The 27534-nt window shown below is 45.1% G+C and overlaps 1 protein-coding gene across 1 annotated transcript in view; it reads right to left on the bottom strand.

The window, feature by feature from the left end:
- Positions 1 to 26970, bottom strand: part of Armc9 (armadillo repeat containing 9) — a 129518-nt gene extending 102548 nt beyond the window's left edge. The window contains exons 1-9 of the mRNA XM_028789580.1: positions 26926 to 26970; positions 24596 to 24683; positions 21403 to 21531; positions 19089 to 19259; positions 17122 to 17277; positions 12736 to 12828; positions 11248 to 11272; positions 6918 to 7075; positions 4077 to 4175 (exon numbers count right to left, since the gene is read on the bottom strand). Coding sequence (XP_028645413.1) covers positions 4077 to 4175; positions 6918 to 7075; positions 11248 to 11272; positions 12736 to 12828; positions 17122 to 17277; positions 19089 to 19259; positions 21403 to 21531; positions 24596 to 24646 — 882 coding nt within the window. The 5' untranslated portion in view covers positions 24647 to 24683; positions 26926 to 26970. The remainder of the gene's footprint in view (positions 1 to 4076; positions 4176 to 6917; positions 7076 to 11247; positions 11273 to 12735; positions 12829 to 17121; positions 17278 to 19088; positions 19260 to 21402; positions 21532 to 24595; positions 24684 to 26925) is intronic.
- Between the last annotated feature and the right edge of the window lie 564 nt (positions 26971 to 27534).

The following is a 27534-nucleotide window of genomic DNA, read 5'->3' as shown; positions in this document are numbered from 1 at the left end:
GAGGCCTTCTGCCAGTATGGCTCTTCTTTTTTTCTGGGTAGAGGAATGACTCACGGGGCACACCTTGCTGTGTACCACCGGCCCACCCATTCCTGCCAACTGCAGAGCCTGCCAGAGAAAGGTTACTTCTGATCATCTATGCTGCCCCCGTGTGGTTACTCTGTGGTAAGGCCAGCTCTTGATCATCTATGCAGCCACCATGTGGTAGCTCTGCAGTAAGGCCAGCTCTTGCTTGTTTATGCTGCCCCCATGTGGTGATTCTGTGGTAAGGGCAGCAGTACAGGTTTGGCAGGCTGTACAGAAGCGATGCTACTCCCAGACTCAGTAGGGAACCTATTTCTCCACAAACGAAGCCCATGCTTTCCAACATGGCTTTGCCAGTATTGATGGTGATCTCTACAAACCCTCTGCCCAGTTCTTCTGTCTTGTATTCTAGTTCAGAAGGGGGTATGTGAAGCAGTCCAGATTGGAAACCAGTGCAGTGAATTTTACAAACAGCAGCAGGCTTCAGGTGGATGGTCAACTGCCTAGCTTGAAGCAGGCTTGATGCCCTCATCATGCAGGCTTCACAGGAAGGTGCGTTCCTTAAAACCTAGATAACCAACCCTTACATCTTTAAACTCAGCCAGCTCCTAAGATTTCTACATGCTAACTCTCCCTTGGCTAGATCCTAAGGCCGCCAGAGCCATCCTCTGCTTTTCTCTGAGTGCAGAGCGGCCAGCATGGCCAGCAGCTCTGGGGAACAGCTCTTCAGTACCCGAGTAAACACACAAGTGTAACTGAAGTACAATCCTTCTTCCAGGGAACAGAGAGCAACCAGGCCTATGCCTCAGTATTCAGATAATTGTTGGCAGCAATGGCTCAACTCTCGTCCAACCCGCTACTTATTTATTTATTTATTTATTTATTTATTTATTTATTTATTTCAATGAATCTGAGGGCTGGAGAGATGGCTCACCAGTTAAGAGTATCAGCTGCTCTTCTAGAAGACCTGGATTTGATCAGAAACCACAGTGGCTTACAATTGTCTATAACTCCAGTCCCAGGAGACTTGGCACCCTTTTCTAGTCTCTGTGGATACTGCATCCACATGGTGCACAGAAATATAGGCAGGAAAAATGACCATATCCATAAAAATTTTAAAAATAAATATTAAAATCTGGGGGCTGGAGAGATAGCTCAGAGGTTAAGAGCAGTGGCTGCTCTTCTAGAGGTCCTGAGTTCAATTCCCAGGAACCACATAGTGGCTCACAACTATCTGTAATGAGATCTGGTGTTCTCTTCTAGCCTGCAGGCATACATGTAGGCAGAACGTTGTATACATAATAAATAAATCTTTAAAAAGATATTAAATTTTAGCTGGGTATGGTAGCACATGCCTTTAATCCCAGCACTTGGGAGACAGAGGCAGGTGGATCTTTGTGAGTTTGAGGCAACTTAATGAGTTTCAGGACAGCCAGGGCTATGTAAAACACAAATTTAACTTGCTTTTAAATTACAAAGTGTGAATACTTAGAAAAAATTATTATTTTTTTATTTTAATTTTAAAGGGCACTCAGAGAGATTAAAGCACTAAAAAGTCTCCTTTAGAAATTGGGGGCGGGGGATGTTCACAGGAACCAATTTCCGACTCATGATTTCCTGGCCCATGCAGACAGCACATATCACGGTGTTTAGAACGCACAGAATATTACCTAACATAATTTCCTATCTTTGCCGCCTGGCCATAGCAGTATGACAAGCATGCAGCTGCAGTCTCTTTGCTGTGGGCGGCTGGGAAGCTAGGGACACACCGAGGCCAGCAGTTTGGACGTACGGTGACCATGACAGGCTCCCCCATAGCAGCTTGTTCTTATTTTTCTTTCGATCACAATCATCTTTAGTCTTTAGTGTTTTTTCATTTTGCATATTTATGTGTCTCTAGCCCTGGCTGTCCTGGAACTCACCCTGTAGACCAGGCTGGCCTCGAACTCAGAAATCTGACTGCCTCTGCCTCCCAAGTGCTGGGATTCAAGGCGTGCATCACCACCGCCCAGCTATGTCTCTGCCTTTCAATAACCTGCTTTAATCCTACTTGAGTATGTGGGAGGGTATAAATTTTAAAAAATACTACAGGCAATCTATTTATGAAGATTCTAATGTGAGTGTATGAATCCTGTTTCAAAGTTGCACTGATCCCTGGGTTATGAGGATCATCAGGGACTCTGTCCAGAGCAGGCCTCACCTGCCCAACCTCTGACCAGGCTCAGGCAGGTGTGAGCTCCAGGATGCAGGTGGGCTCCTGAATTTTGAGGGTGTCCTTAGAGAGATTAGTAGCCTTCCAGGGTTGAGAATCCCTGAGTCCACACTGTGCACTTCCAGCTGTGCTGCCTAGGGAAAGCATGTCATTCCCCAGGAAACACTCAGCCTGGTATGCAAACCTGAGCCCAACTGCAAGGCAACACCAAACACGGAAGGAGAGTAGCCTGCTCTTCTAAAGGAGGAGTATAGTTTCCCCAAGTGTCAATACGATGAAAGTCAAAGAAAAGCCCAGGGAAATGGCCCAGAGCAAAGAAGCTCCAGAGTCCCGACAACATACACAACACTCAGCTATACTGGTGGCTATGACGAGCAGGAGAGGTTCCAGTGACAAATGGAAGTGGACACACTAGATAAGGTGACTTACTGCAGTGATAATTATGTGATTAGTAAGAGAATACCCATCTTCTCCTTGTCCCTCTGTTTGGAGATACGATCTCCCTTTTCAGCCCATGCCAGTCTCATGCTCCCTGTGGAGTCCAAGGTAAGCTCTAACTTGCTGTCCCTTCCTGCTTCGGCCTCTTTAATGCTAGGATCAAGGAAAGAGGCTGACACAGGCAAACTGTAGAGATACACAATGGGGGCTGGAGAGATGACTCAGCAGTTAAGGGTACTTGCTGCTTTCCCAGAGGACCCAAGTTCTGTTCCCATAACTCAAGAACTCTGGGGATCCGATACCTCTGACCTGTATGCATCCATATGCACATAACCACATGCAGACATGCTACACTAAACTAAAAATAATAAAATAAACCTCTAAAAGAAAAGGAAAAGAAATACACATTGTAGTCAGGTGTGGTATCCCATGTCTGTAATCCTAGCACTTGGGAGGTAGGAGCATCGGAGCTTAAGGAAGTTCAACACCTGTCTGATCTACATGAGATCTTGTCTCAACAAAACAAGAAAGCAAAAATAAATATACACCAGTCTGACAAAGAGGTACAAATATTCTATAAACCCTATTGTGTTTGTGTATGGAGACACATGGGGGGTGGGGAGAGACACACATACAGAAGCGCACATAGATACACACACACACCAAGGGAATAAATAAATGCTGGTCAAGAAGATGCCAATGTTCCTTGCTATGTTTGTGATTTTTCTTTAAACCTTTAAGTCTTGTCTTAAGCCACTCAATCTCTCACCCCCAACTCCCTTGTACGTGTGTAAGCATGCGTCAGTACAGTCATGTGTGCGTGTGTGTGCGTGTACGTGTGGAGACCAGAGAACAAAGTTGGTTGTTAATCCTCGGGCATTGTTTACCTTTCTGGGAGACAGGCCTCTCCCTGTCCTGAGGCTCACAAGTAAGCTAGCCTGTCTGCGTGGCGAGCCTCAGGGACTGCCTACAGTCAGGGACTTGCCTATGCATCTTCCCAGCACGAGGATGTCAAGTGCTCCAGGCCTCAGGGAGCAAACTCAGGTCCTTGTGCTTGCATGCCAAGCACTTCACTGAGTGGTCATCCCAGCCCACAAGAGTTCTTTTAAAGACAAAGCAAGGCTTCTAGTTGTTCCTCCTGACTCCCAGGCCTCAGTGCGCAGGAGCAGCTGCCATGGTAGACCACAAAAGCACCTCTCCTTGCTCACCCAAAGGGCCAACCCTCAGCTGCAACCGCCTCAAAAATAGCTTTGTTTTCCTTCTGGGAGCTTCTAGACAGCCAGACAATTGCATTGCAGACTCCTGAATGTCACTTTCTCACAGGCTTTCATTCTCTCTAATAACTTCACTTTTAAGTCTTGGGGGACAAACCCAGGACATCCCATCTCTCATGGCACCTCACCGTCCCAGGCCTTGTGAAGTCCACGCTGTGTGCCAGGCTCTGCCGCATCTGGTTACTGAAGAGGCGGACGCAGACGCTCTGCAGGTACTCAGGGGTGATCTGCAAGGACAAGGTCATCAGGTGAAAGCCACGCAGCCTGCCCACAGGACCTCAGGTACCTCAGCATCTGCATCCGCAGCTACGTCTCCTGTAGATGGGCTGATGAGATGGCCATGCTACACAGCGCTGCTACTGTGACAAAAATACCTTATAAGCAGCAATGTAGGGAGAAAGGGTTACTTTAGCTCACTACAGCCTGTCACTGTGGGGAAGTTAGGTTAATAGAAACTTGAGGCAAGCCACATTCAGTAAAGGGCAGAGGTAATGCAAGTTGCATGCTTACTACTTAGCTTAATTTCTCCACTCTTACACAGTTCAAAATCCAGATCCAGGGAATGGTGCTGCCCACAGTGGGCTGGGTCTTCTCTATCAACTACCTTAAAACTCTTCTACAGATATGCCTGCCGGCCAACCTGATGCAGACAATCCCTCACTGAGATACTCTTCCCAGATGGTTGTAAAGTATGTCAAGTTGATCATTAAAAACCACCAAACCCTCAGAACTCTGGGGAAGAATTAACACACTAACCTAAGAGAATAAAAATAACTGCCTTGCTGGGCAGTGGTGGCGCACACCTTTAATCCCAGCACTTGGAAGGCAGACACAGTCAGATTTCTGAGTTCGAGGCCAGCATGGTCTACAGAGTGAGTTCCAGGACAGCCAGAGCTACACAGAGAAACCCTGTCTCAAAAAACTAAAAAAAAAAAAAAAAAAAAAATCAAACAAAACCAAAAGACCCTGCCCTGTTTGAATAGATGTGGCCCAGCAGTTAAGAGCTCTGGCTGTTCTTCTACAGGACAGGGTTAAATTCCCAGCACCCACATGGACAGCTCACAACTGTCTGTAATCCAGTTACAGGGGATCCAACACTCTCATAAATATAAGCAGGCAAACAACCAATGCACATTCCATAAAAAAATAATAAATCATTTTTAAAAAGTGACTACAAGTACAATCACAGGCTACCCTACCCCATCCATACCATTCACTCTGTGCGTTTCAATTGCCATGGAAACTAAATGGTTTCTCAAGCGTCTCTGTAGATTCAAGGCACAAAGTAAGTGGGCAGCCATATGCAGTAGCAAGAGCAGCACTTTCAAATCTGAAGATCTAGGCTCTCGTTCTTGATTCCTGACCACATGAGCAGCTCAGAAGTCCTGCATTCCTGAGCCATCAGTGAGATGAAAGGTGCCCAGCTGCCTGGCCCACACTAAGGAGAGAGGAGGCTGCAGATGGGCCCAGTATTAAGGAAATGCTGGCTGAGTGGATGACAGTTATCATCAGTGAGTTATCACATGACACGATGTGACTTCCTGCCATGAAGGCTCAGGCTGGCTTTGAATTCACAATCCTTCTGCTTCTGCCTCCCAAGACCTGAAATTATAGGTATACAAAATCCTACCCAATTACAAAGTTTAATCATGAATGGTGTTGCTGACTGTTACAGAAACAGGCATTCTGATACAACCTTGGAGGGTAGATTGAATTTTTAGAAGAGTAGTTTGACAACATCTGTCAAAACAGTGACTTAGCAATCCATTCCTAGCATCCTTTCTGCATTCTGAGGGATGCAGATTATATAAGAGCCCTTACTGCAGCAGTGTCACAGTAAACAAAAGTCCTAATCTCCATCACTGGAGATGAGGCTAGACTCTGAGCAAGCATTTGCAGAATGAGGTCCGTGGGATTCACTGATTCCATTTCTTTACGAATGTGCTAAAGGAAGGAAGGAAGGAAGGAGGCATGGGTGGGCAGAGACCATCAACACACTGTGATACAAGGAACAAAATAGCAAGGTCCAGAGAAATGATGAGTTATATATGAATATCACAACTAAACCTAAGAACACTGGGTGCACAAGTCTACACTTGCAAGCCTGCATGCATGTGCACAAATATACCTCAATCACACAGGAGAACATGTTAGCATCAATATCAAAAAAGGGGATGAAGGGCTGAGGAGATGGCTCTTCCAGAGGTCCTGTGCTCAATTCTCAGCAACCATACAACCGTCTGTAAAGGGATCTGATGCCCTCTTCTGGTGTGTCTGAAGACAGTGACAGTGTACTCACATACATAAAATAAATCTTTAAAGGCTGGGGGGTAAGACTATGGTGAGGTCACTATGTCTTCCTCTGCATTTGTCATAAGCTCAAGTTTCTAGACAAGCTATGGGCTGCAGAGAGGGCTCAGTGGTTAAGAGAGAGCACTTGCTTCTCTGTCCCAGAAGATCTGAGTTCAGTGCCCAGCATCCACATCAAGGAGCTCACGCGTGCCTGTAACTCCAGCTCCGTGGGCTCTGGGCCCCCTGTTCTTTCTCCTTGGGCACAAGGCATGCCTGTAGTGAATAAACACACATGTAGGCAAAACACATATACACATACAATCTAAATGAAAGTAAAAAAGAATGCATGCTTCATGCTTCGTCCATTTTTAAAAAGATGTATGTATTTTTATGTGTTTATGTGATGGCATTAACTTATGTGCCACTACTATGAAGGGCCCATTAGTGAAATTTAAAAAACAACAACAACAACAGCAGAAACAACAACAAAACGAAGGCAGAAACCGACAGCCAGATAGAGCACATGTTTGGAAGGCAGGTAAAACATCGCAAGTGTTAGCTTGGTTGCTGCACCCCAGCTGTTTGAAGTACAGGGCAGGAGCCCTGCAGCACTGCGGTCCAGGCTCCATGCACTTCTTCTGAAACACAATTCTAGACAGATGGTGTATGTTCCTTACCATCTTGCCACTGACTGTGGCCTCCAGAGAATCCACCAGCTCGGCTGTGACTCCGATGAGGTTGTGGTAGTCGGCTTGGATCTTATTGTACCGCTTCAGGTAGGTCATGGCCCGGCGCTCGGCCTCCACCAGCTGCTGGTGGAGCTGCTGCAGCATTTCTAGGAAGAGAGTCTGCGCTGAAGCCAAGCACAAGGACAGCAGTGGCAGCAAACTCAGAAACCAAGTAACCATGCTCTTGTCCCAAGCTGCCAAGCCTTCTGCCATGATGCATCATAGGACCACAGAAGTGGGGACAATCAGAAGAAAGGATGCGGGGAAGGAGAACCCTTACTCACTGCTGGCGGATTGTGAACTCAGACAGCCATTAAAAGAAATGGGATAGAAGCTCCCTGAAAACTCCATACAACCAAGCTATACCACTCTTGAGCCTACACTTCAAGGCCTCTTTGTCCCACCACAGAAATACCTGCTCTCGAAAAACCAAAAAAAAAAAAAAAAAAAGAAAGAAAAGTAAAGAAATACCTGCTTATCCACATTTACTGCTATTCCATTCACAATCACAAAATAAAATAATTTAAAAAATAAAAAATAAAAAAAGAGCCAGCCTAGATGCCCACTGAGGATGTCAACTGTTACCGGCATCCTGGTACCACATGCCTTTAACCTCAGCACTTGGGAAGCAGAGGCAAGTAGATCTCTAAGTTTAAGTCCATCTTGGTTTACAAAGTGAGTCTGCAACAAAGGAACAAAAAAAAGAGTGCCAACTATATTTGGGTGTCAGAAAACTGGTGCAGACCCTATCAAGCTGGGGACTGGCCCTGACTCATCTGAGTCCAGGCCAGCAGTGATAAGAGCAGCTGGGAATTCCCAGTTGGGCCTGTGTAGTAGGTAGAGAATCCTCCAGCCCTCCAAGGCTGGGTTCCAGCCATGTAGCAGCCCAGTAGTGACTGCCACACTACTTGCCAGGCTGACCCTGTGAAAACAGCTATGTCCCTGCTCCTCCATGGGGCAAGACCTGTACCCTGAGCCTTGAGTGCAGGAGCATAGCAGGCAGAACCAGTCACATATCTGGAACCATATGGGCACAAGTGAGTGTGGCATACTGTCTTGCTCTGATTTCTTTCAAAAGTATATCAGCAGCCACACTTGAAGGTATCTTTCAGGACAGAGTATAGGATGTTCCAACTATCACAAGTCCATTCTAGCAATGGCTTGGGATAATGCAAGAGAAACGCACTCAGATGCAGGGCTGCTGACTACATTATACCTGGTGGGGTGGGGTGTGTGTGTGTGTGTGTGTGTGTAGGTGTGTGTCTAAGAGTCTGGAAGAGGCTAGAAAAATCCTAAAATGCTATGAGCAGAGTGGAGTTTACAAAGTTTAACATGTGAGCCAGATAGGGCTTCCATGCAAACACAATCACAGACAATAAATCCCATGCTGTGTGCTTCCAGACGGAAAAGAGAATTCTACCGAGGACTGGAGAAAGGGCTGTCCTCCTTATACCGTGGCAAAAAAATTTTAGAATACTTGTTCCCACTCCTGGGCCTTGTCAGAGAGTAAGCCTGAAAGATGGCTTACTTGGCAGAGACTTCAAAGCAGCAGGGCATTTGGACTATGACATGGTCTTTGCTTTTTTCTTTTATTTTTTTTGAGATTTATTTATTTTATGTATATGAGTATACGGTAGATCTCTTCAGACATACCAGAAGAGGGCATCAGATCCCATTACAGATGGCTGTGAGCCACCATGTGGTTGCTGGGAATTAAACTCAGGGCCTCTGGAAGAGCAGTCACTGCTCTTAACTGCTGAACCATCTCTCCAGCCTGGGCATTGCTTTTTTTTTTTAACCAAATCTTCAATGGAAATTAAAAGCAAAAAGCCTAGCCAGAAAAAAGTAAGACATGGCTAAGACATATCTTGGTGGGTAAAATTAGTTCTAATAAAGAGAAGCTTGTGTCTTGGCCTTTGTGAATGAACCCAAGCCCTTTGCACTGAGACAACAGGAAACAGGCATGGAAACTGTCAGGAACTGTGTGGCTACCCCACCTGCCACAGAGTCAGACTCAGAGATATAATTTGGTTTCAAAGACTTTCCAGAAGCCAGGCAGTGGTGGTGCACGCCTTTAATCCCAACACTTGGGAGGCAAAGGCAGGTGGATTTCTGAGTTTGAAGCCAGCCTGGTCTACAGAGTGAGTTCCAGGACAGCCAGGGCTATACAGAGAAACCCTGTCTCGAAAAACCAAAAAAATAAAAAAATAAAAAAATAAATAAAAATAAAAATAAATAAATAAATAAATAAATAAAAAGACTTTCCAGAAAAGAAAAATGGGACCCAGCCTGTGCCACATTCAAGACTCTGACAAAACAGAACAGAACAGAACAAAACAAAACACAACACAATACAACACCAAACTATGGGATGCCCAATCCATCCCAGATGGTCTTAGGATTTCTGCAGTCAGCCAGCAAGGCCCTCTAGATGACTGAGACCAAAATTCTAATGGGTCCAGGTATGTTTTATACTAGCAGCAGAATCTGGTGTCATCCACAGGATGAAGGAATTACAGTCACGGCAGTGTCCATCAAGATTTCAATGCAAGCCTGAGGCTAAGCAGCATGTTGGGCTGGAGGCAAGCAACCCCAGTGAGGGGGTAGACTCTACAGTCCTCGTAGTGACACTGAAGCCACAGGAAGAGCGGGCACCACAATGGACAGCACGGGCCTAGGAAAGCTGCAGGCAGGATGCACAGCAGCCCGAGTGATGCTGACAAGTAAGGCTTTGGGGACTCTCAAGCGATGGAAGAGTGGGCTTTCACTGTGACGTGGTCATCATCAGCTTTTGGAGCCAGTGGTACAATCCAACAGTTTAAATGAGTGTCTCCCAAAGATCCATGTGTTAAAGACTTAGTCCCCAGAGTCGTGCTATTGGGAGGGAGCAGAAACTTTCAGAAGGACTCAGCCCATCTCCTTTTTGCTTTCTGGTTCATGATGTAAGCAGGATGAAGGAGTTAGAGTCATAGCAGCATCCATCAAGATTTCAATGCAAGCCTGTGAGGCTAAGCAGCGTGGAGGCAGCACTACCACATCACTAACCTTTACCATCAAGTCCAAACCAACCAGGCTGCCTGATCTTGGACTGCAGCCACCAGACCTGAGAACTAAATCAACACTTCTGCTTTATACATTAACTGCCTCCAATATTTATTTCACTTTGATGATGGACAGATGGCTGACACACTAGACAACCAAGAACAAAAATGTTTAAAACCTTTTTTTGCTGTGCAGCTAAAGTCTCTGTGTGTATTAGAAGTGAAGGATTACTCACTTGCCAGCTTCCTGGTAAGCTGAATTAAATAATTTACTAATACTTCCTTTCTTTAAAAAACAAAAACCATGCTGGGGCTGGAGATATGAACTCAGAGGTTGAGGCCGCTGACTGTTCACTGAGGACCCAGGCTTGGTTCCTAGCACCCACACTGCCGTTCACAACCATTGAAGACTCCAGTTCCAGGGGATCTGGCCCTCTTTTGGTATCTAAGGGAAACGGTGTGCATGTACACAGACTTCCATGGAGGCAAAACACCCATACATAGAAAATAAAAATAATCTTTTTTTAAGGGTTTAACTCTCTTAAACCAAACATAGAAAACCAAGGAAGGAAGTTCTCAAATTCTCTGACATTGCTCTTCTTGGAAACGGGCAGTGTTGTTTCATGGACCACATTTTCAGGAAGGGAAACTCCAAGTGCTGGGAGCTGGGGATCCCGCCTTCAGTACCATGTGTGGAGCTCATCACAGACATGGCCCAACAACTCAAGGTGTTTCCAAAACAGAGCACCCAAGACAAGACCAAGCAAGGTAGGCCACCACGGCTACTGAGACACTGAGGCTGCTGAGGCTGTGTCAACTAGTTTTTCTTACCTTTAAGATGAAATGCTCAGGTAAAAATTATTGACTATAGGGGGGGAAAAATGCTATTTTACGTACACAATCAAGACTGGAATTACTCTGAAAATAATTCCCCTGCCCCACAGCGGCTGTGTGCTCGTACTGAGCCAAGGTAGGTCCTTGTCGCCGGGCTGTGAGTTAGCTGATCCCCATTTCTCTGTTTCTCCATCTCTGTTATCTCGTATACCGGACATGCTGACCACCAGCCATCATTAAGGAGCGGGCCTCACGGAGCTACACAGAGCAGGGTCACAGACACTCTGTAAACATTTAGACTGTGAAAGCCCTCATTTCTCCAAGCCCACAAGTTCTGCCTCCCACAGCTTAGAAGATGAGCTGGCTAAGCTGTTCTCATGAAAACTGTCATCAAGACAACTTACCTTTGCTATTCGGTCCACTCTCCTTCTAGGTAAGAAATCAGCTCAGGAAAACGGCCCTGGGGCACAGAACTCTGATGTTGTGAGGCTGATAGAGAAAGGAACTGAGGCTGACAGAAGAGACTGCTAAAGATAGCAAAGCAGAGAGCAGTTCCTCATGCTCCTGCCAGCCCTCGATCCCTCACAGTGGCCTGGTGAGGACTATGGGCTGCAGTACTCCCTCAGCCTCCACACGGCCTGTCTGCCCCCAACAAAGGCCTTTGCCCTGCTGGCAAAACCTTGCTAATATGCTGAGCCCATAACCCTAAGGCGGCCACTGCAGTCCTAAAGCTTCAGCCCAAGGGCACAGACTTGGGGAGGGCAGTGGCTCAGGCTGCACCTGAAGCTGGGCTGCCTGGCTTCCAATCCTACATCCATGTGTCTGTACTGCTTTTCATTTATCTTACATATTTCTTCCTTCTCTGCTAACAGCTCTTATGCACACAGTCTGTGCAGGACCTATTTAAAGTGACGTTTCAGTGACTTTCTGTATGTTCAGAGTTAGACAACCAGCATGAGTCACCTTTGTTCTTTTTCTCTCCTTTCCTTTCTGTTTATCTTCTTCCAGGGCTAGGGAATGAAACCTAGGCCTTGTGCAGATCCTCCAGCCTAGTATGAGATAGCTTTAAATAGATGCCTGTCCACTGTCCACTAAGAAAAGATACATGGCCTTGTGGACTAATAACTGGTGGCTGATCAGTCTCCTGTGGGTGGGTAACTGCTATTCTTTGAATGGTCCCCATTTATAGCTGTGACACTGTCCCTCTGTACGCTCATAAATAGATTATGATAATGGCTGTACAACTGTCCAATTTCTAAAAATCAATGAATTTTACAGGTATGTCGGGTAAACATTATAGTATGTAAATGATACAATGCAGCAGCTTAAAAAGAAGTCTGGATCTGAATGACAAGTCCAAACACTGTGACCCTCAGGCCTTCCAAATTATTCAGTGGCCTTCTACAAAGGAAAACTTCTTCCAAGAAGATCTTTTTCAACAGGATAGATTGGTTTTTTCTGTTTTCCCTACCAAGACAGTGTCTAGGCTAGTGACACCAAAACAAGACCACAAGGCTGAAAGGATGGCTCAGTGGTTAACACAACCTCCTGAAACTCCAGCTCCAGGGTACCTGACACTTTCTTTTTGCCTCTGCACTCACCTGTACTCACATTATGTACACACACGCATAGCTTCTGTAGGTATCTGTACTAAGACACACATACAAACATACATATATTACTTCTGCAGATACCTATACTAACACGAACGCACGCACGCACGCACGCACACACGCACGCACGCACGCACGCACGCACGCACGCGTCAGCCCTTTCCAGGTCATGGCAAAGCCTCCACAGATGCTTCATTTGGCAGCTTGCTGACTCAAGACACTCAACGCCAGTGCCCCTGCTATCGCACCCAGGGGGCTCCACCCACTTCAAAAGGATACATAGATGGTTAAAAGCTTTGGTGTGTTACTGGCTTTAAAAATTAAAGCTAAGAACTTTTCCAGCTTCAGCTTTAATTCTGGAGTCCAAGAATCCTAGAGAAAATAAATAAATAAATAAATAAATAAATAGCCATGGTACCATCAAAGTCGTGGGGGTGGGTTAAATAACCTGTCAGCTACAGAAACCAGTGTCCTGCCAGGGTTGGGAGAGGATGGAAAACAGTTTTTCCAATGTGTGACTGATTCATTTATAAATGATTCAAGGATCCACAGCAGGTCAAATAGCTTGCATATGACTGGAATATTTCATGGGATTTAAACACAAGCATGATAGGAGGCCATATTAGGCTGAATATCAAAATGAATTTGGTGCAGTCTGGGCACGCATACCATGGTAGATGTGACGCAGACAATTATTCCTTAAGTTGCTAGACAACCTGCAAAGAAAGGGAGTCACTTCTAGACCTCACTTAGACAAGAAGAAAGGCATGGTACAGGCCATACCACCTCATGTCATGGCAAGCACTGTGACACAATTTTAGTTCAGCCTACCCTTGAAAATAAATTACTTATCTCAAATAACATCCATTAAGGAAAAAAAGACAGAAATTGTGAAAGAGAAAGCATGGCAATAATTATCATCTCACTTCATATGAGCTGAGGTTTTATTATGTTACTCAGGTTGGCCTTGAACTTTTGACTCTCTTGAGTGCTGGGAAAATAGACAGACACTACTATGTCTGGCTTGAAAGGAACATTTAGGCTGATAATGAACTTTATTGGGATCATTTTATTTCTATTCTTGAAATAAAAATATTTCCCACTTAAAAAATTAAAAATTAGACTTATCGGGCTGGAGAGATGGCTCAGTGGTTAAGAGCACTGACTGCACTTCCAGAGGTCCTGAGTTCAAATCCCAGCAACCACATGGTGGCTCACAACCATCTATAATGAGATCTGATGCCCTCTTCTGGTGCTTCTGGTGTGTCTGAAGACAGCTACAGTGTATTCATATATAATAAATAAATAAATCTTTAAAAAAAAAATTAGACTTATCCATTTGTTTTGATGTGTGAAATTTTTGCCTGTATGTATGTATGTATGTATGTATGTATGTATGTATGTATGTATGTCACCATGTGCTGGCCTGGTAGCTGTGGAGGTCAGAAAAGGGCATCGGATGCCCTGGAACTGGAGTTAGGGATGGTTGTAAATCAGCATGAGGGTGTTAGGCACTGAATCCAAGATTCTCTGTTAATGTTCTTAACAACTGAGCCATTTCTCCAGTTCCCCAATCAAAATATCTTAAAAGCAATCCAAATAAGGACTGAGAATGTGGTTTAGGTGGCAGAGTACTTGTCTTGCATACAACAAACATGAGATTTGATTCTTAGTACTGCATAAAACTGGGAGTGGTGGTACATGCAGTGTCCTATAAACCAACAAACAGGCACTTTCCACTCAGCCACTTCTGACAATGTTCTTGAAACCAGTGTGACAGGCAGGAATACACACTCTCCAGGCATGAAGCCCTTATCTCTCCTTGACTGCTCTTATTTCTACTGCCTTCAGCTTTGAGAAGAACACTTTCTGAATCTGATGAACACTTGATCCCACACTTCTGAAAGACCAGTGTAGAGAGCCAGAAATGGGTCAGCTCTGATAAACAGTTGGGAAAAGCCACTCATCTGTCTCTTCCTGTGCAGAACACAGGCTTTAAAGTAAACTCGTGGCTGCTTGACTGTCTTCCCAGCACTAAATGCTCTGACCCTTCAAAATCGCCAATGGAACCTGACACAGGGCTGGACTACTACGGCTGTGCCGATCGGGCCAGGGCTCACCTCCATGTCCTTCCTCTGTTCTCTTCAGTTCTCCCTCAGACCTCCATGGTGATCTGCACACTAAGCAAGGGCTCCACTGAGTTACATTCCCAGCATCCTTTATTTTTGAGATACTAGGATGTCATTAAATTGCCCTGACTGGCCTTAAACTTCCTGCCTCAGTCTCCCTAGAAGCTGTGATTTCAGTCTGTACCACCAGGCTAGCTTTCTATCTCTTTAAATCTTTACTAAGCTTACTTAACTTAGTCTCTGGCAAGACATTCAGGAATGTTCCTTGAAGTGGCATCCTAAGTATTTCTGCAAGAGGATGTTCACTGACAAACTGAGTTTATAGAACACATTATGATCGTTACAAAGAAGCGTAACTAGCTGGATTGGTAATGCACATCTTTTATATTCTTTTTATGATTTATTTATGTAAATGTATGTGTGTTTATGTATGTGCTCACAGAGGTGAAGGATATGTCAGCTCCCTGAAGCTGGGGTTTTCCAGGTAGTTGTGAGCTATCTCATGTGAATGCCGGGACTCAAACTCAGGTCCTATGCAAGAACCATATGGGCTCCTAACCACTGAGCCATTTCTCCAGCCCATGATGTACACTTTAATCACAGTACTAGGAAGGCAGAGCTCTCTGTGGGCTCAACGCCAGTCTACCCTACATAATGAGTTCCATGTCAGCTAGGATGACATGGCACAGTAAGAGCCTGACAAGAAGAAGAAAGAAAGAAGAGGAAGAAGAGGAAGAGAAGGAGGAAGAGAAGTAGGACGAGGAGGAAGAAGAGGAAGAGGAGGAGAAAAAGAAGGAAGAAGGGGAAGGAAGAAGGGGAAGGGGAAGGAGAAGGAGAAACAGCAGCAGCAGCAGCAGCAACAACAACAACTGGTGGATCTCTGTAAGTTCAAGGTCAGCCTGTTCTATATAGCAAGTTTCAGGACAGCCAGGAGCCAGGGCTACATAGAGAGACCTTGTCTCAAGGGGATAAAAAAGACAAAGAAATGTCCTTTCCAGATGATACTGCAACACATATAATGTCAAAACAAAACAAAAAAAACACAAAAGAAAAAAATGAAAATAACTAAAAACAAAGCACGCTGATAAAATGAGGTCCATTTAAAATCTCTGAGTGACAAGAAAGGAACCAGAGTCCACAAATAACAAGAATAAGAATCCTGAGAGTGGAAAACCTGTGACCTAGAGGGTTCCACCCTCAGTAACGAGTGAGATTTTCTGTCCTTCTGTCTATGTGAGGGTAGCCACACATTTCCTTGCTTTAGCCTCTGAATACAGATCCTTAGATGCTTGCCCTTCAGACTGGCTTGCTGTCACAATTGTACAGTGGATTTTTTACAAATCTCACTCAAGGCCAAATTGGTGAATTTTATCCCATGTGTTCTTTACCATAATTTTTAAAATAGGAAAAAAAAAAGGTATGGAGGAAATGGAAGTCATGGACATCTGATCAGCTGTCCAGAGGACACAATAGAGAACTGAAGAGAGGCAAGATATGAAGAAATACAAACAGAATTTTCCAGAACTGTTCCAAGACACAAGGCATCAAATCAAGGAAGCTCAATAAACCCAAAGTAAAATCAGATTTCTGACCTTAGACACACTAAAGTGAATTATATAACCTCAAATCCAAAAGAAAAAAAATCACCCTGTAACAGACAGACAGACAGACAGACAGACAGACAGACAAGTTACTCCAAACAGCAGCAAGTAAGAGAGATGCAGGTTAGCTAGGTTTAAACACAGGTGGATCTTCTCGGCAATTCTTATAAAGTATACACAGAAGGACTGCTCGTGTATCTTTAAAATGTCAGTCAGTTTGTAGGCCTTAGTGTTGACAACAACACCCCATATTACAACACAAGGAAAGTTTGTAAAAACAAACTATATGAACATTGTTTTAAAATAAAATGAAAATGTTTGCTTGGCACAGAGGTGGGGGAAGAAGCAAGCACAAAGGGATGACACAAGGTAGTTCTCAAGAATGACTACTGCCAACATTCTGCTCCCTAATGGTGGTGACAGGAGTTCTAACTATGCTCATGTTAAAAATCCACAGAACTTTACCTGTCCAGAAGTCAGTTTTACTTTATGATGTTTGAAAAAACTGACTTGACGTGTGTGCATGGGTGTATGCATATGTGCATATGTGTGTGCATCTTACTGAGGATTATGTCAAAATGTAGTTCAGATCATACAGATTATACATTGCTATTATTTCCATTCTGAGACTACAACTCAACTTCCTTCTGCAAGTCCCTGCTAATGTCTAACTAGCCTGCTTCTATGTCTTGCTACGTTCCTTACAGGTTTATGTATATGAGCAAGAACACACGACCACAGCTAGTACAGGACTGAAAAAGTAAGTCAAATGTTACCCAGCCATTCAATACAATACTATATAAATTACGATAGCTATATAAATTACAGTTAAGTCAGAATGAGGATAAATCTTAGGTTTTTTTAAAGCACCATACAGAAATCACCAATATAACAATGTGGTCTGGTCCTGACAAGTCCCATAGGCAGCTGCTTACCTGGAAGAGTTCTTTAAATGAGGGGTGGACCATAGGATTGGGCACGAAGGGGAGGGCATAGAAGGGAAGAAACTCCGTAGTTTGGCTCAGGGCAGCCCCTTTTGTCTCCAGGTAGGTTTTGAAATAAGAAATCCTCTCATCTAGCTCCTGTTTGTCCTAGAAGAAGGAAGACGTGCTCAGGGTCTCTGGCCTCAGTCCTCCTGCTCACCACGTCCACTCTGTGAGGATCCCTAGGTCCCAGCCACGCCACCCATTGCTCCACCTGGCCAGGCAGGCACACTGCTCCAGTGTCTAACATCACTTCTTTGGACAGGAATGCCAGAGGACCAACGTGTAGTTCACATGGTATTTTATATCACTAGTGCCATTTTCTCACATCCTTATAAAGCTCCACAAACATCACTTTCAGCATCAGAATCGATCAGCTTGTCTAACAGATGGACCCATCGCTTCCGATTTCCAGACACAAACATTTGTCTGCATTCCCATGTTTCTAAAGGAGAATGACACATCTTTGTAGATTCCTGGAACAGAAGCGTCCTCCTTCCCTTCATGAAGCTAAGGACTGACCAGGCCCACATCACTGTTCCAAGCACAGCCCAGTTTGAGGAATCCCTGGTACTTTTCTCCCCACCACACAGACCCCACTTTCCTTTTCCCATCTCACTCAGCCTGTGCCATGAGGTCCTCTCCTAAGCACTGGGCCTAGAAAACGGTTAATACTGACTTTCATATTACATTAACACAAAAAATTTTAAACAGAAATAGGTGGAACAAAACAACAACAACAACAAGCAGCACAGAAAGTCTGACTCTGCCCGCTGGGTCACACTTAGAGGAGCAGCCTTCCAAGAACGGCTCCCTCAGCACTGGTCCCTCCACTGTGGCCCTGACGCTCTATTGAGCTCCCACAGGAACTTAGGGCAATGAAGTGGGTTTGGCCTAATGCTGCTTATAGTGTTAATTTTGGTCCCCAAACTGCTAATAGGAAAGTCTACACAAGACACTGAGGGACCCTCCCCCAAGTTGGTTCCAACTGGTAAATAAAGATGCCAGTGGCCAATGGCTGGGCAAGGCAAATAGAGATTGGACTTTGAGGATTCCCCAGCTTGGGACAGAGAGAGAGATGGCCCAGACCACACCATGAGGGTGAGAAGGCCGAAACGTAGTATAAATGGAAAGCAGCCCTATAGGGAGAGTGTGTGTATGTGGTGGGGGGAAGAGGAAGAGGCGGTTACCAGGGCAACAAAGATAAAGTATAGATTAGGAGGGTGTTAATTCAAGTATACCAGAGGGGAGTGTTTGCTAGCTGCGGATAAATTTAAAAGTGCCCAGCCACTGAGCTAATCAAAGCATAACAAAACTAACTGGCATGTGTGTATGTATGTCTTTCATTCGTGAATCCAGAGGGCTCTGACAGGTGGCGGTTTAACTAATTCACTGCTACAGGGCAGTGTTACCATGAGTGATACAATGTATCTAACTCTGTCCTGTGCTGTTTTGTCTGTAATTGAAGGCTCATCAACCATGTGGGCTCAGCACTCCAGCCCTCTGCCTCCCTTCCCATACCTTCAGCCAATCTAGGAAAAGCCCACAGAAGGTAAATTCAAGCCCATGGATCTTCTCTACACATGGGCACACTCCTTCCCCAATACTTTCAATGAAATGTATGTTCTTGGTCTTCTCTCAGACACACCAAGTTACCCAATAAAGCCAACTTACTTGGATGAGTCTCCAAGACTCAGACACCTGAGGTGTTGAAAAGGAAAACAATTTAACTTTGATGACAGAAACTATAAAATCTCCACATAAACTAGGAAATAATCTTCTGAGAATGAAGCCAAAAATCATTTATCAGGACATAAAATGCAACATGATAAAATGGCCACAAACCTAAACCCACGCTTCCTTGGTATCTGTGAGGCCTGTTAGCTAGCTCAGACTGACCCAAACCCTAAGTGGCCTACCGGCCTGCCTCCGGAGTACTTGAGAAGGTAGATGGCGAAGTGGATGTGAAGGTAGAATTCCAGCTTCTGGGCCAGGGAGTCAGTGTCTCTGATGGAGCTGGGAACATGCCCCTCCCACAAGTCAAAGAACATCTTCTGGTCTCCACTGTCAAACGCTGACACCAAATCCTTCTGTGGAGAAGACAAAAAGATTCAGGTCAAAGCCAGGCATGGTGGTCCACACCTTACTCACAACACTTGGGAGACAGAGGCAGGTGCATCTCTGGTGAGTTTGAGGCCAGCCTGGTCTACAGAGCAAGTTCCAGGACAGCCAGGGCTACACAGAGAAATCCTGTCTTGAAAACCCTAAAGAAGAAAAAAAGAAGAATTCTAGTCAAATAAGATGCTCATTCTCCCAACACACCAACCTCACCACCTACTGATGCTAGATACCGGCACACTCTTTCCCAGAGGCCCCTTAGGCAAGCCCTGTGACAGCTCCTAGGTTTCCAGCCTTTGCAATACCCAACCTGGACACTGTTGAGAGGACGAAATGCTAAGGCTTTCAAAACAGAGTTCTGAGGCCAGAGGACTCATGGGTATGTATGTGAATGTACTGAAGTCTTCCTTGAGTCTTACAAACTTCCACGGTAGAGAACAACTGTTTCAGAATGCTGCCCTACCCTGAGCTGCTACCATCAATACAAACCTACAACTTTTAAAAAGGAGCCCAAGAATGAATTTCTATCTCCTCCAAACCAGCTTGGAAAAGTTGAGAGCAGCCTGTTAGTCACTGTGGATGGGTGCTAGCAGAACAAAGCACAGGCAGTCATGCACAGCCCCCAGTTGTCTGGGGAACCTGGTCAGAGGCTCCTTTCTTTCTTGTAAATGAGGAATACAATGGTGAAGTGATTGCCCAGGGCTGTGCTGCCGGGCTAGCCTCAGCCCCATGCTCCCCTCTGCTAAGTTCCCCTGCAAACCCTGCCAGGCACTCTGGGTCACTCTGGGTCAGCTGAGAGTTCCGTGACTGTGTGGACGAGGTGAGTGCAGACTTACCTTGTATTTTAAGGCTTAGAGCCATGACATTTTTTCAAACATGTCTTGGCAGACTCTACACATCAAATGGTCCATCTACAGTTTATTCTAGACTCTGTATTTGTAAATAACAGACCTTTGCTATGCCCTTACCATTGCATCTGTACCTGGAAATGGCCCCTGCTTTAAAATAACCTCTATACATATACTGATTCACTGTACCTCTGGTTGCAAACTGGTCCTCTGTTAGCCAGGACCACTAAGATAAGAATGCATACACACCACTAATCATGGACAGCACAGTGTTGCTGGAACTGGGCCTAAGAATAGCAGCTTACGGCAACTGACAGATTTTGCTTAACCACTACTGCAGACATTTTTGTGGTTTGAGTTTCTAAAAAACATTTTAATTACATCCATTTAGTGAGACAGTGTGTGTGTTAGTGTATGTGCATGTGTGGTGTGTTGGCACGTGTGCCTTAATGTGTATGTAAAGGTCAAAGGCAACCTTTGGGAGTTGGTTCTTCCACCTCATGATCACAGGAATCAAACTCAGGTCCTGAGGGCTGGGAGCGAGTGTGCTTACCCACTGAGCCATCGTTCTAGAGCACTTTTTGCCTGGATTCCCTTGTCTTGCTTTCCTGATCTCCCTGCCTCAGCCTCCCGAGTCCTGGGGATTGGGTGTGTGCCGCCATCCTCCTCTCATGCTCCAAGCTACTTGTTTGTGAACTCTATCAGTGGGGCATGATGACAGAGTGGTGGATGCTGTAGTATGATAATATACGGTATTATCTAATAGCTATTGACTGGATAGCCAAGACAAATAAATAGTAAACACACACAAACACCAGAAAAGAATACATGTTAGCAAAGATGAATAAAACTGAAACCCTCTATATTACTGGAGGGGACATAGATTTATTTTATTTTACATGCGTGGGAGTTTTGCCTACATGTATTTAAGTCTGTGCCCCACAGGCATGGCATACCTAATACCTGCTGAAGCCAAAAGGGGGTGTTAGATTCCTTGGAACTGGAGTTACCAATGGTTATGAGCCACCATGTGGGTGCTGGGAATTGAACCTGGGTCTTCTGGAAGAGGAGCCAGTGCTCTTAACTGTTGAGCCATCTCTCCAGCCCACTATGTTGTTCTTTGATGGTATCCATCCTAATGTGATACACTGTGGTTCTTAGTGCATTCCTCTGACAGCTTTGGGTTTATTTTTATCTAACTTGAAAGAACTTGCAATTTTCTGACTGTCATAAGCATCTTCAGAGCTGAAGCCAGGCGAGGCCTTACCTGGATTACCAGCGACTTGGAGTCCTTCTTTAATGACCCACCAACAGTTTTACATAGTGGCTTTCCTTTTACTTTGCATTCTTTTGAAAATGTCTTCAAGGTGTCTTCAAATTCAGCGAAATCTAAGTACTAGAAAAGAGGGCATAATTTAGAAACAAACAAACAAAAATAAAGCCCAAATACTGTAATTAAACAAAGGTCAAATGCCCTGAGCACATACTCTCTAATGTGGACACACAAAAGACCAACAGGAATATGCTCAAAACCACACCCACGAGAATGTGTGCCATCAAAAAGACAAGACCTGGGGATGGTTCAGCACATGATGATCTTCCATCAAGTCTGACTCTCAGCACCAGAATCAGGAGGCTCACAGCCAGAGGAACCAACCTCCCCTTCTGGTATCCACTGTCACGCACACACTTGAATGCACATAGATGCACACAAACACATAAATCATAAAATAAAGTAAGTCTTCAAAAAGGCAAGCGGTAACAGTAACAAAGGAAGTAGAGGAAAGGAAATCTTCTATACTGTTGGTGACAATGGAGACCAACCCAGCTATGGAGAAGGTAATGGGGTTCCCCAAAAAAGTAAAGATAGGGAGGATAATAATAATAATAATAATAATAATAATATGATATATATTACATACATGTATGCAATTGTCAAATAACAAGTCACTCAACAAAAAATCTGAACTAGGCTATGATCCAACAATCTCATTTTTGGGTACATATTTTGGGTATATATAGAAAATAAAATCTATTTCTACAAATAATATCCACACATGAGCATTTCTACAACATTATTCAAATCACCCAAGACATGAGACAAACCTAAAGATCCATCAACAGATGAGTGGGTAAGAAAATGTGTTGCACACTAAGATTACAACCTTAGGAAACCCTGCCCCTGGTAACATGGATGCACTGGGGGGCACAGAGTACATGAGACAGCCCAGGCAGAGATGGATAAACACTGCACATGTCACAACTCACAGAAGCAGACAGCACAATGGCAGTTGCCAGTGGCTGAGAAAACATTTTGGTCAAAGGATAAATTCCAATTATACAAAATGAGTAAAGCCTGTGAGCTAACAGTCACTATGATGGCTATAGTTAATAACACTGTTAAACACATTAGGGATTTGCTAGGCGAGCTGATTTTTGTTCTTAACACAGAGTAAGACAAGGAGGAGGAGGAAACATGGGATCGGTGTACTTAATTAGCTTGATCAATGATCACACCGGCTTGTCATAAATGTACATCTTTTTGTCAAGTACTTATAGAAGACAGGTGTTCATGGATTCCAGATAAAAGTAAAAGACTTCCTGGGGCTGAAGCTCCCGGTAACACCCTGCCTGGGTTCAGGGAAGCAAACCCGGGTCTTCCCTATGAGCCATGTGTGTTCTTAACCACTGAACCATCTCTCCAGCCCTGTCATCTTTATTAGTAAGAGAAACTAAAGTAACGCAGCTTGAAAAAAAAAAGGCTAACTCGCCTGGCAAAGGTCCACAGCTTTTGGTTTACTAGGATCCGTTTGAAATAGAATTAGAAACAATGCTTTGCTAACAGGAGAATGTAAACCATTAAAACTGGAAAACGTGGGCTGGAGAGATGGCTCATCGGTTAAGAGCACTGACCGTTCTTCCAGAGGTCCGGAGTTCAATTCCCAGCAACCACATGGTGGCTCATACCTATCTGTAATGGGATCTGATGCCCTCTTCTGGTGTGTCTGAAGATAGTGACAGAGTACTCATATACATTAAATAAATAAATAAATAAATAAATAAATATTTGTTTTAAAAAATGGAAAATGTTAGCAGTGTAGGCTCTTGCAGAGTGCGCCACTCTCAAGGACAATGCTCTAAAACAGTTCTTCAATTGGTATTGGTCACATTGTGTTCTACTTGTTCTAAACTGTGGCTGGGTCCCCTGGCCCTGTCTAGTCCTTGTGGTTTCAGTCATAGAAATGTGTTCAGCATCACCACCATGAACACAGTTGCCTGTCCAGAGTGGACACCATCTTCCCTCCAGTGTCTGTTGAAGCATGGATGACAGCTCGCTCACACTCAACAGCCTCCTCTTCTCCAGCTCCAAACCTCGCAGGGCCTGCCTGGGACCTTCTCTTCTCAAGCTTTCAGTGCAGCAGATCTAAATGGCCCTGAGATAAAGCTGACCTACGGCACAGGCCTGGGATCCCAGCACTGGGGAGGCAGAGGCCTGAGAAAAGGGACTTCAAGGTCATCTTTGGCTACCTATCAGTTTCAAGGCCATCCTGGGCTATATGAGATCCAATCAAACACAACACACTTGCATGCACACAAGTGAGTGAAGTGGAAAATCATGTAATGATTAAAAGAAAAAAATTGCAATTCAGAAAAAATATATCACACCTTACTATTTATTTATATAGCCATTTACTCATTTAATTTGTTTTGATAACCAGATGTCTACATAAAGCCCAGACTGACATGCTGAAGCCTCTCAAGTGCTGGGTTACATGTATAAGCCTGCTACATTTTAAAGATGTATTTATTTTTATTTTATGTGCGCAGGCAGCTTGTCTGCATGTATATCTGAACACAACGTGCACACAGCATCCACAAAGCCAGAAGACATCAAATCCTTTCAAACTGGAATTACAGGTGGCTGTTAGCCACCATATGGGTACTGAGACCCAAACCTGGGTCCTCTGGAAGAGCAGTCAGTGCTTTTAACCACCAAGCTATTCTTGCCACATTTTAATTTTCTTTTTAAAGCTTTGTTTTTTATTTTTATGTGTATGAGTATTTTGCCTACCTGTATGTATGTACACCACATCCATGCCTGGCATCCACAGAAGCCAGAAAAGTGTTGGGTTCTCTGAGACTAGAACTACTGATGGCTGTAAGTCCCCATGTGGGTGCAGAGAATCAAACTTGGGTCCTCTGGAAGAGTAGTCAATGATCTTAACCTCTGAGCCATCTCTCCGGTCCTACATGTTTTAGGGACCTGAGTTCCAATCTCAGAACCCACAAAGGGTGACTCACAAACTTCTCGCCTGCAATTTCATCTGCAGGAGATCCAGTGCCCCACTCTGGCTTCTGTGAGTGCTCACACACACAATGCAAACAGCCATACAGACATAAACACACAAATAATCTTTTTTTAAAAATGCTTTTCCGTGACTTGTGTTTTATATAACTACCTCTTTCACTAGTCCAAGTAATTCAGACTCATGAGCCAGGATATCCCCCATAGTGAACGGTTACTGGTAATTCTCACAGCAGAAATCTCTACAAGATAAAAACAAAACAAAGCAAAACAAAAACAAAGGTTAATTTAAACCACTGAGAAACCACAAGTGGGTGGCTGTGGTGGGCAGGATACATGGCCCCAAAGACAGGTACATAGTAATCCCCAGAACCGGTGACTAAGGGGCAACGGGAGGTCACATGACTAGGGGGATTTAAAGGTAAAGGCGGCATTAAGATAACTAATCAAGATAGCTGTCCTTCAAGCACAGAGATAAGCCTGGATTACTAGTTCAAGAGAAGTCACTGAGGAAGAGGAGACAAGATGCAGAAAGGGACTGGTCACTTTGGGCTTTGCAGAGAGTCACGGAGGCATGGCAGGAACTGGGAGGCAAGGTGCTGTCCTCTAGCTTGTCCTGAAAGGCCTGAATCCGGCACACTCATCTGAGTCCCCTCAGTAGGGGTCCAATCAATACTTTACATGGCTATCCACCAGAAATGCTCGCTGCAGGCTTCTAACTTGCAGAACTTCAGGACTCTAAGCCTGCACTACTTCAAGCACCAAGTTCATAGGGATTCCTCACAGCAACAGTAGAAGAGCTAAACTGTGGTTCTGCTGGGAGAGTGCTTGACTAATACGCATAAAGCCCTCTAGCACCTCATAAACTGGGTGTGCTAGCACATGTCTATAATCCTGGCACTTGGGAGGGAAGGGTGTGACGAACAGGCCTGTGATCCCAGCCTGTGGAGGTGTTTCTAGGAACCCACGGATGAAGCCAGACTTCTCAGGACTTCTCTCTAAACCCTTGGTAGCTCTCAATTGATCTGCTGACTTGAACCACACTGGTCAACACAGATTTCCAGCATACACGGAAGCTCCATGATGCCCACAATACACCTGCCCTCAAGGAAGACCTGCATGTCCACAGCTCTGTCCGTTTTGATGCTCTTTCTGCAAACATCTACATCTTGTTTGCTCTCTGCTTAAAGGTACTCATCCAGAGACTCAGAAAAACACCTCATCTGGCCATCACTCCCAAGCCGGCTGTGCTGTGCATCCCCAGAGGAACTCCCCACTGGTTGACTTCAATGTCCTCTCACTGATGCACCTGCATCAGAATCCCCTTCATAACTCAAAGCAAGCGTTATGTGTGGCCCTATGCCCCAAGATGCCTGTTAGACAACCTGGTCCGGACAGGACTGGAGCTGGATGGAAAGAGATTCAGGGAAGAGAATGAAAGCAAGAGCCGAGGTCACCATCTCATTAGAAACAGAGTAGCGGTTTGAAGAAAAGAGAAGATAGGAACCACACTGACTAAGGCAACATGGCAGGCTACTGGTAATTCTGAGTTCACTGAAGCTATATGGACATACATAGGATGGAAAGCTAGTATGCAGCACTCCTCCATGGCCTCAGCATCTATATCAGCTCATGCATTTGGGATCCTGCCCTGCCTCACTTCCCTTGATGAACAAAGATGTGGAATCTTAAGCAATATAAACCCTTTCTTCCCCTATGTTGTTTCTGGTCATACTGTTTCATTATGGCAAGAGAAACCTTAGCACAGTTCCCCACCTCATGGGCAAACTCACAGGTTCTCCAGAGCTAGAATTAAATCTATGCTGATATTGCAGGAGAATACGCAGGAGTCGGTTCTCTCCTTCTGAAGTGTGGATTCTGGGGTTCCAAGCCATCAGGCTTGGTCAGCAAGTGTCTATCTCTCGTGAGTTCAAGGCAACCCTTGAACTCTTTGTGTTGGATGGATGTCCTGTCTCCTTAGCTCAGTTAACTTAGTCCAAACAACCTCTGGGCTAAGGATCTACCTTATGGAGAAAGAAGTAAACTGTTCATAGAGTTTTGGCATGCGGTGACGATGCCACCCCTCCATCTGAGAGAGATTCAGGCCTACAGCTGGCTGGATAAGGAGAAGATGAATTTGTCCTGGAGGTAACATGCTTTCACTTAGATTCAGTGAAGAATGAGCGTATCCTGGGCGCTGGGAAGGAAGACTACTATTGAAAACTAAAGGGGTGGGGAGAGGGGGAGAGGCCTAAAAGTGCCAGGCTACGAGATCGTGCTGCCAATGCTCAGCGAGAAGGCCCGGGGCTACTCCAAGTCTGCCCCACCGCAGCGGAGTTAGGGGTTCCTGGGGGAAGCATGGGATGCTCAGGCGGTCGCCTCGGGCCCTGGCCAGGGAAGAACCGCGACTGACGAGGCGAGCCCTCCAGGTGGTGATCCCAGGCCTGCGCCAAGGGTCCAGCCGCAAGGAGGGGCCGCGCTTACCTACTGCGGGGCTGTGCTCTCCTCCAGACCGCCAGCTCGCCTGCCGTCACCCCGGCAACCGCTACCGCTAGCCAAAGTCACGTGAAGCGATCGGGCCAATCTTGGAGGGAGAGGACGACGCGGAGCATCCTGGGAAGAAGAGTGGGGGCACCATACGTGGTCAGTGCCGGAAGTGAGGCCGTACTGGCATTTGGCGTGCAGGAGTCTTTAATCTAGACAGCTGACGAACGATAACTCAGATCTGCCTGTGTAAGGTCCGAGCACCACACTTCCACCTGCCACAGAATCTTCCAGGGATTATTAGAGACACTTTTGTCTTTCCCATGTGAATTTAGGTTTGTAAAGCAAAACAAATTCGGAGGCCGGCGAGATGGCGTAAAGCCTTCCTCCAAGCTGGACGACGGAAGTTTGATCCCCAGGGCCTATTTAGTGCACGAGCTTGCATTAAATATTGCTCCAAAGTTCTGGCCTGCCCACTGCCCTGGGTGAATTCAGGGCATTCCTTCCTACTCTACTCTTCCTTCTCTGGTCCAAAGTCCGTGCTTAAGGCAGGAGAAAATCCTTCCCCTCTCCTCGAAGTGTTGAAGCTTTGTGGTAGAAGTCTCTATA

This window comes from Grammomys surdaster, unplaced genomic scaffold (assembly GCF_004785775.1).
Source record: "Grammomys surdaster isolate TR1022 unplaced genomic scaffold, NIH_TR_1.0 125846, whole genome shotgun sequence".
In the NCBI taxonomy this organism is placed as follows: Eukaryota; Metazoa; Chordata; class Mammalia; order Rodentia; family Muridae; genus Grammomys; species Grammomys surdaster.
Note: the sequence above shows the minus strand (reverse complement) of the source record. Positions and strands in the feature narration are given on the sequence as shown.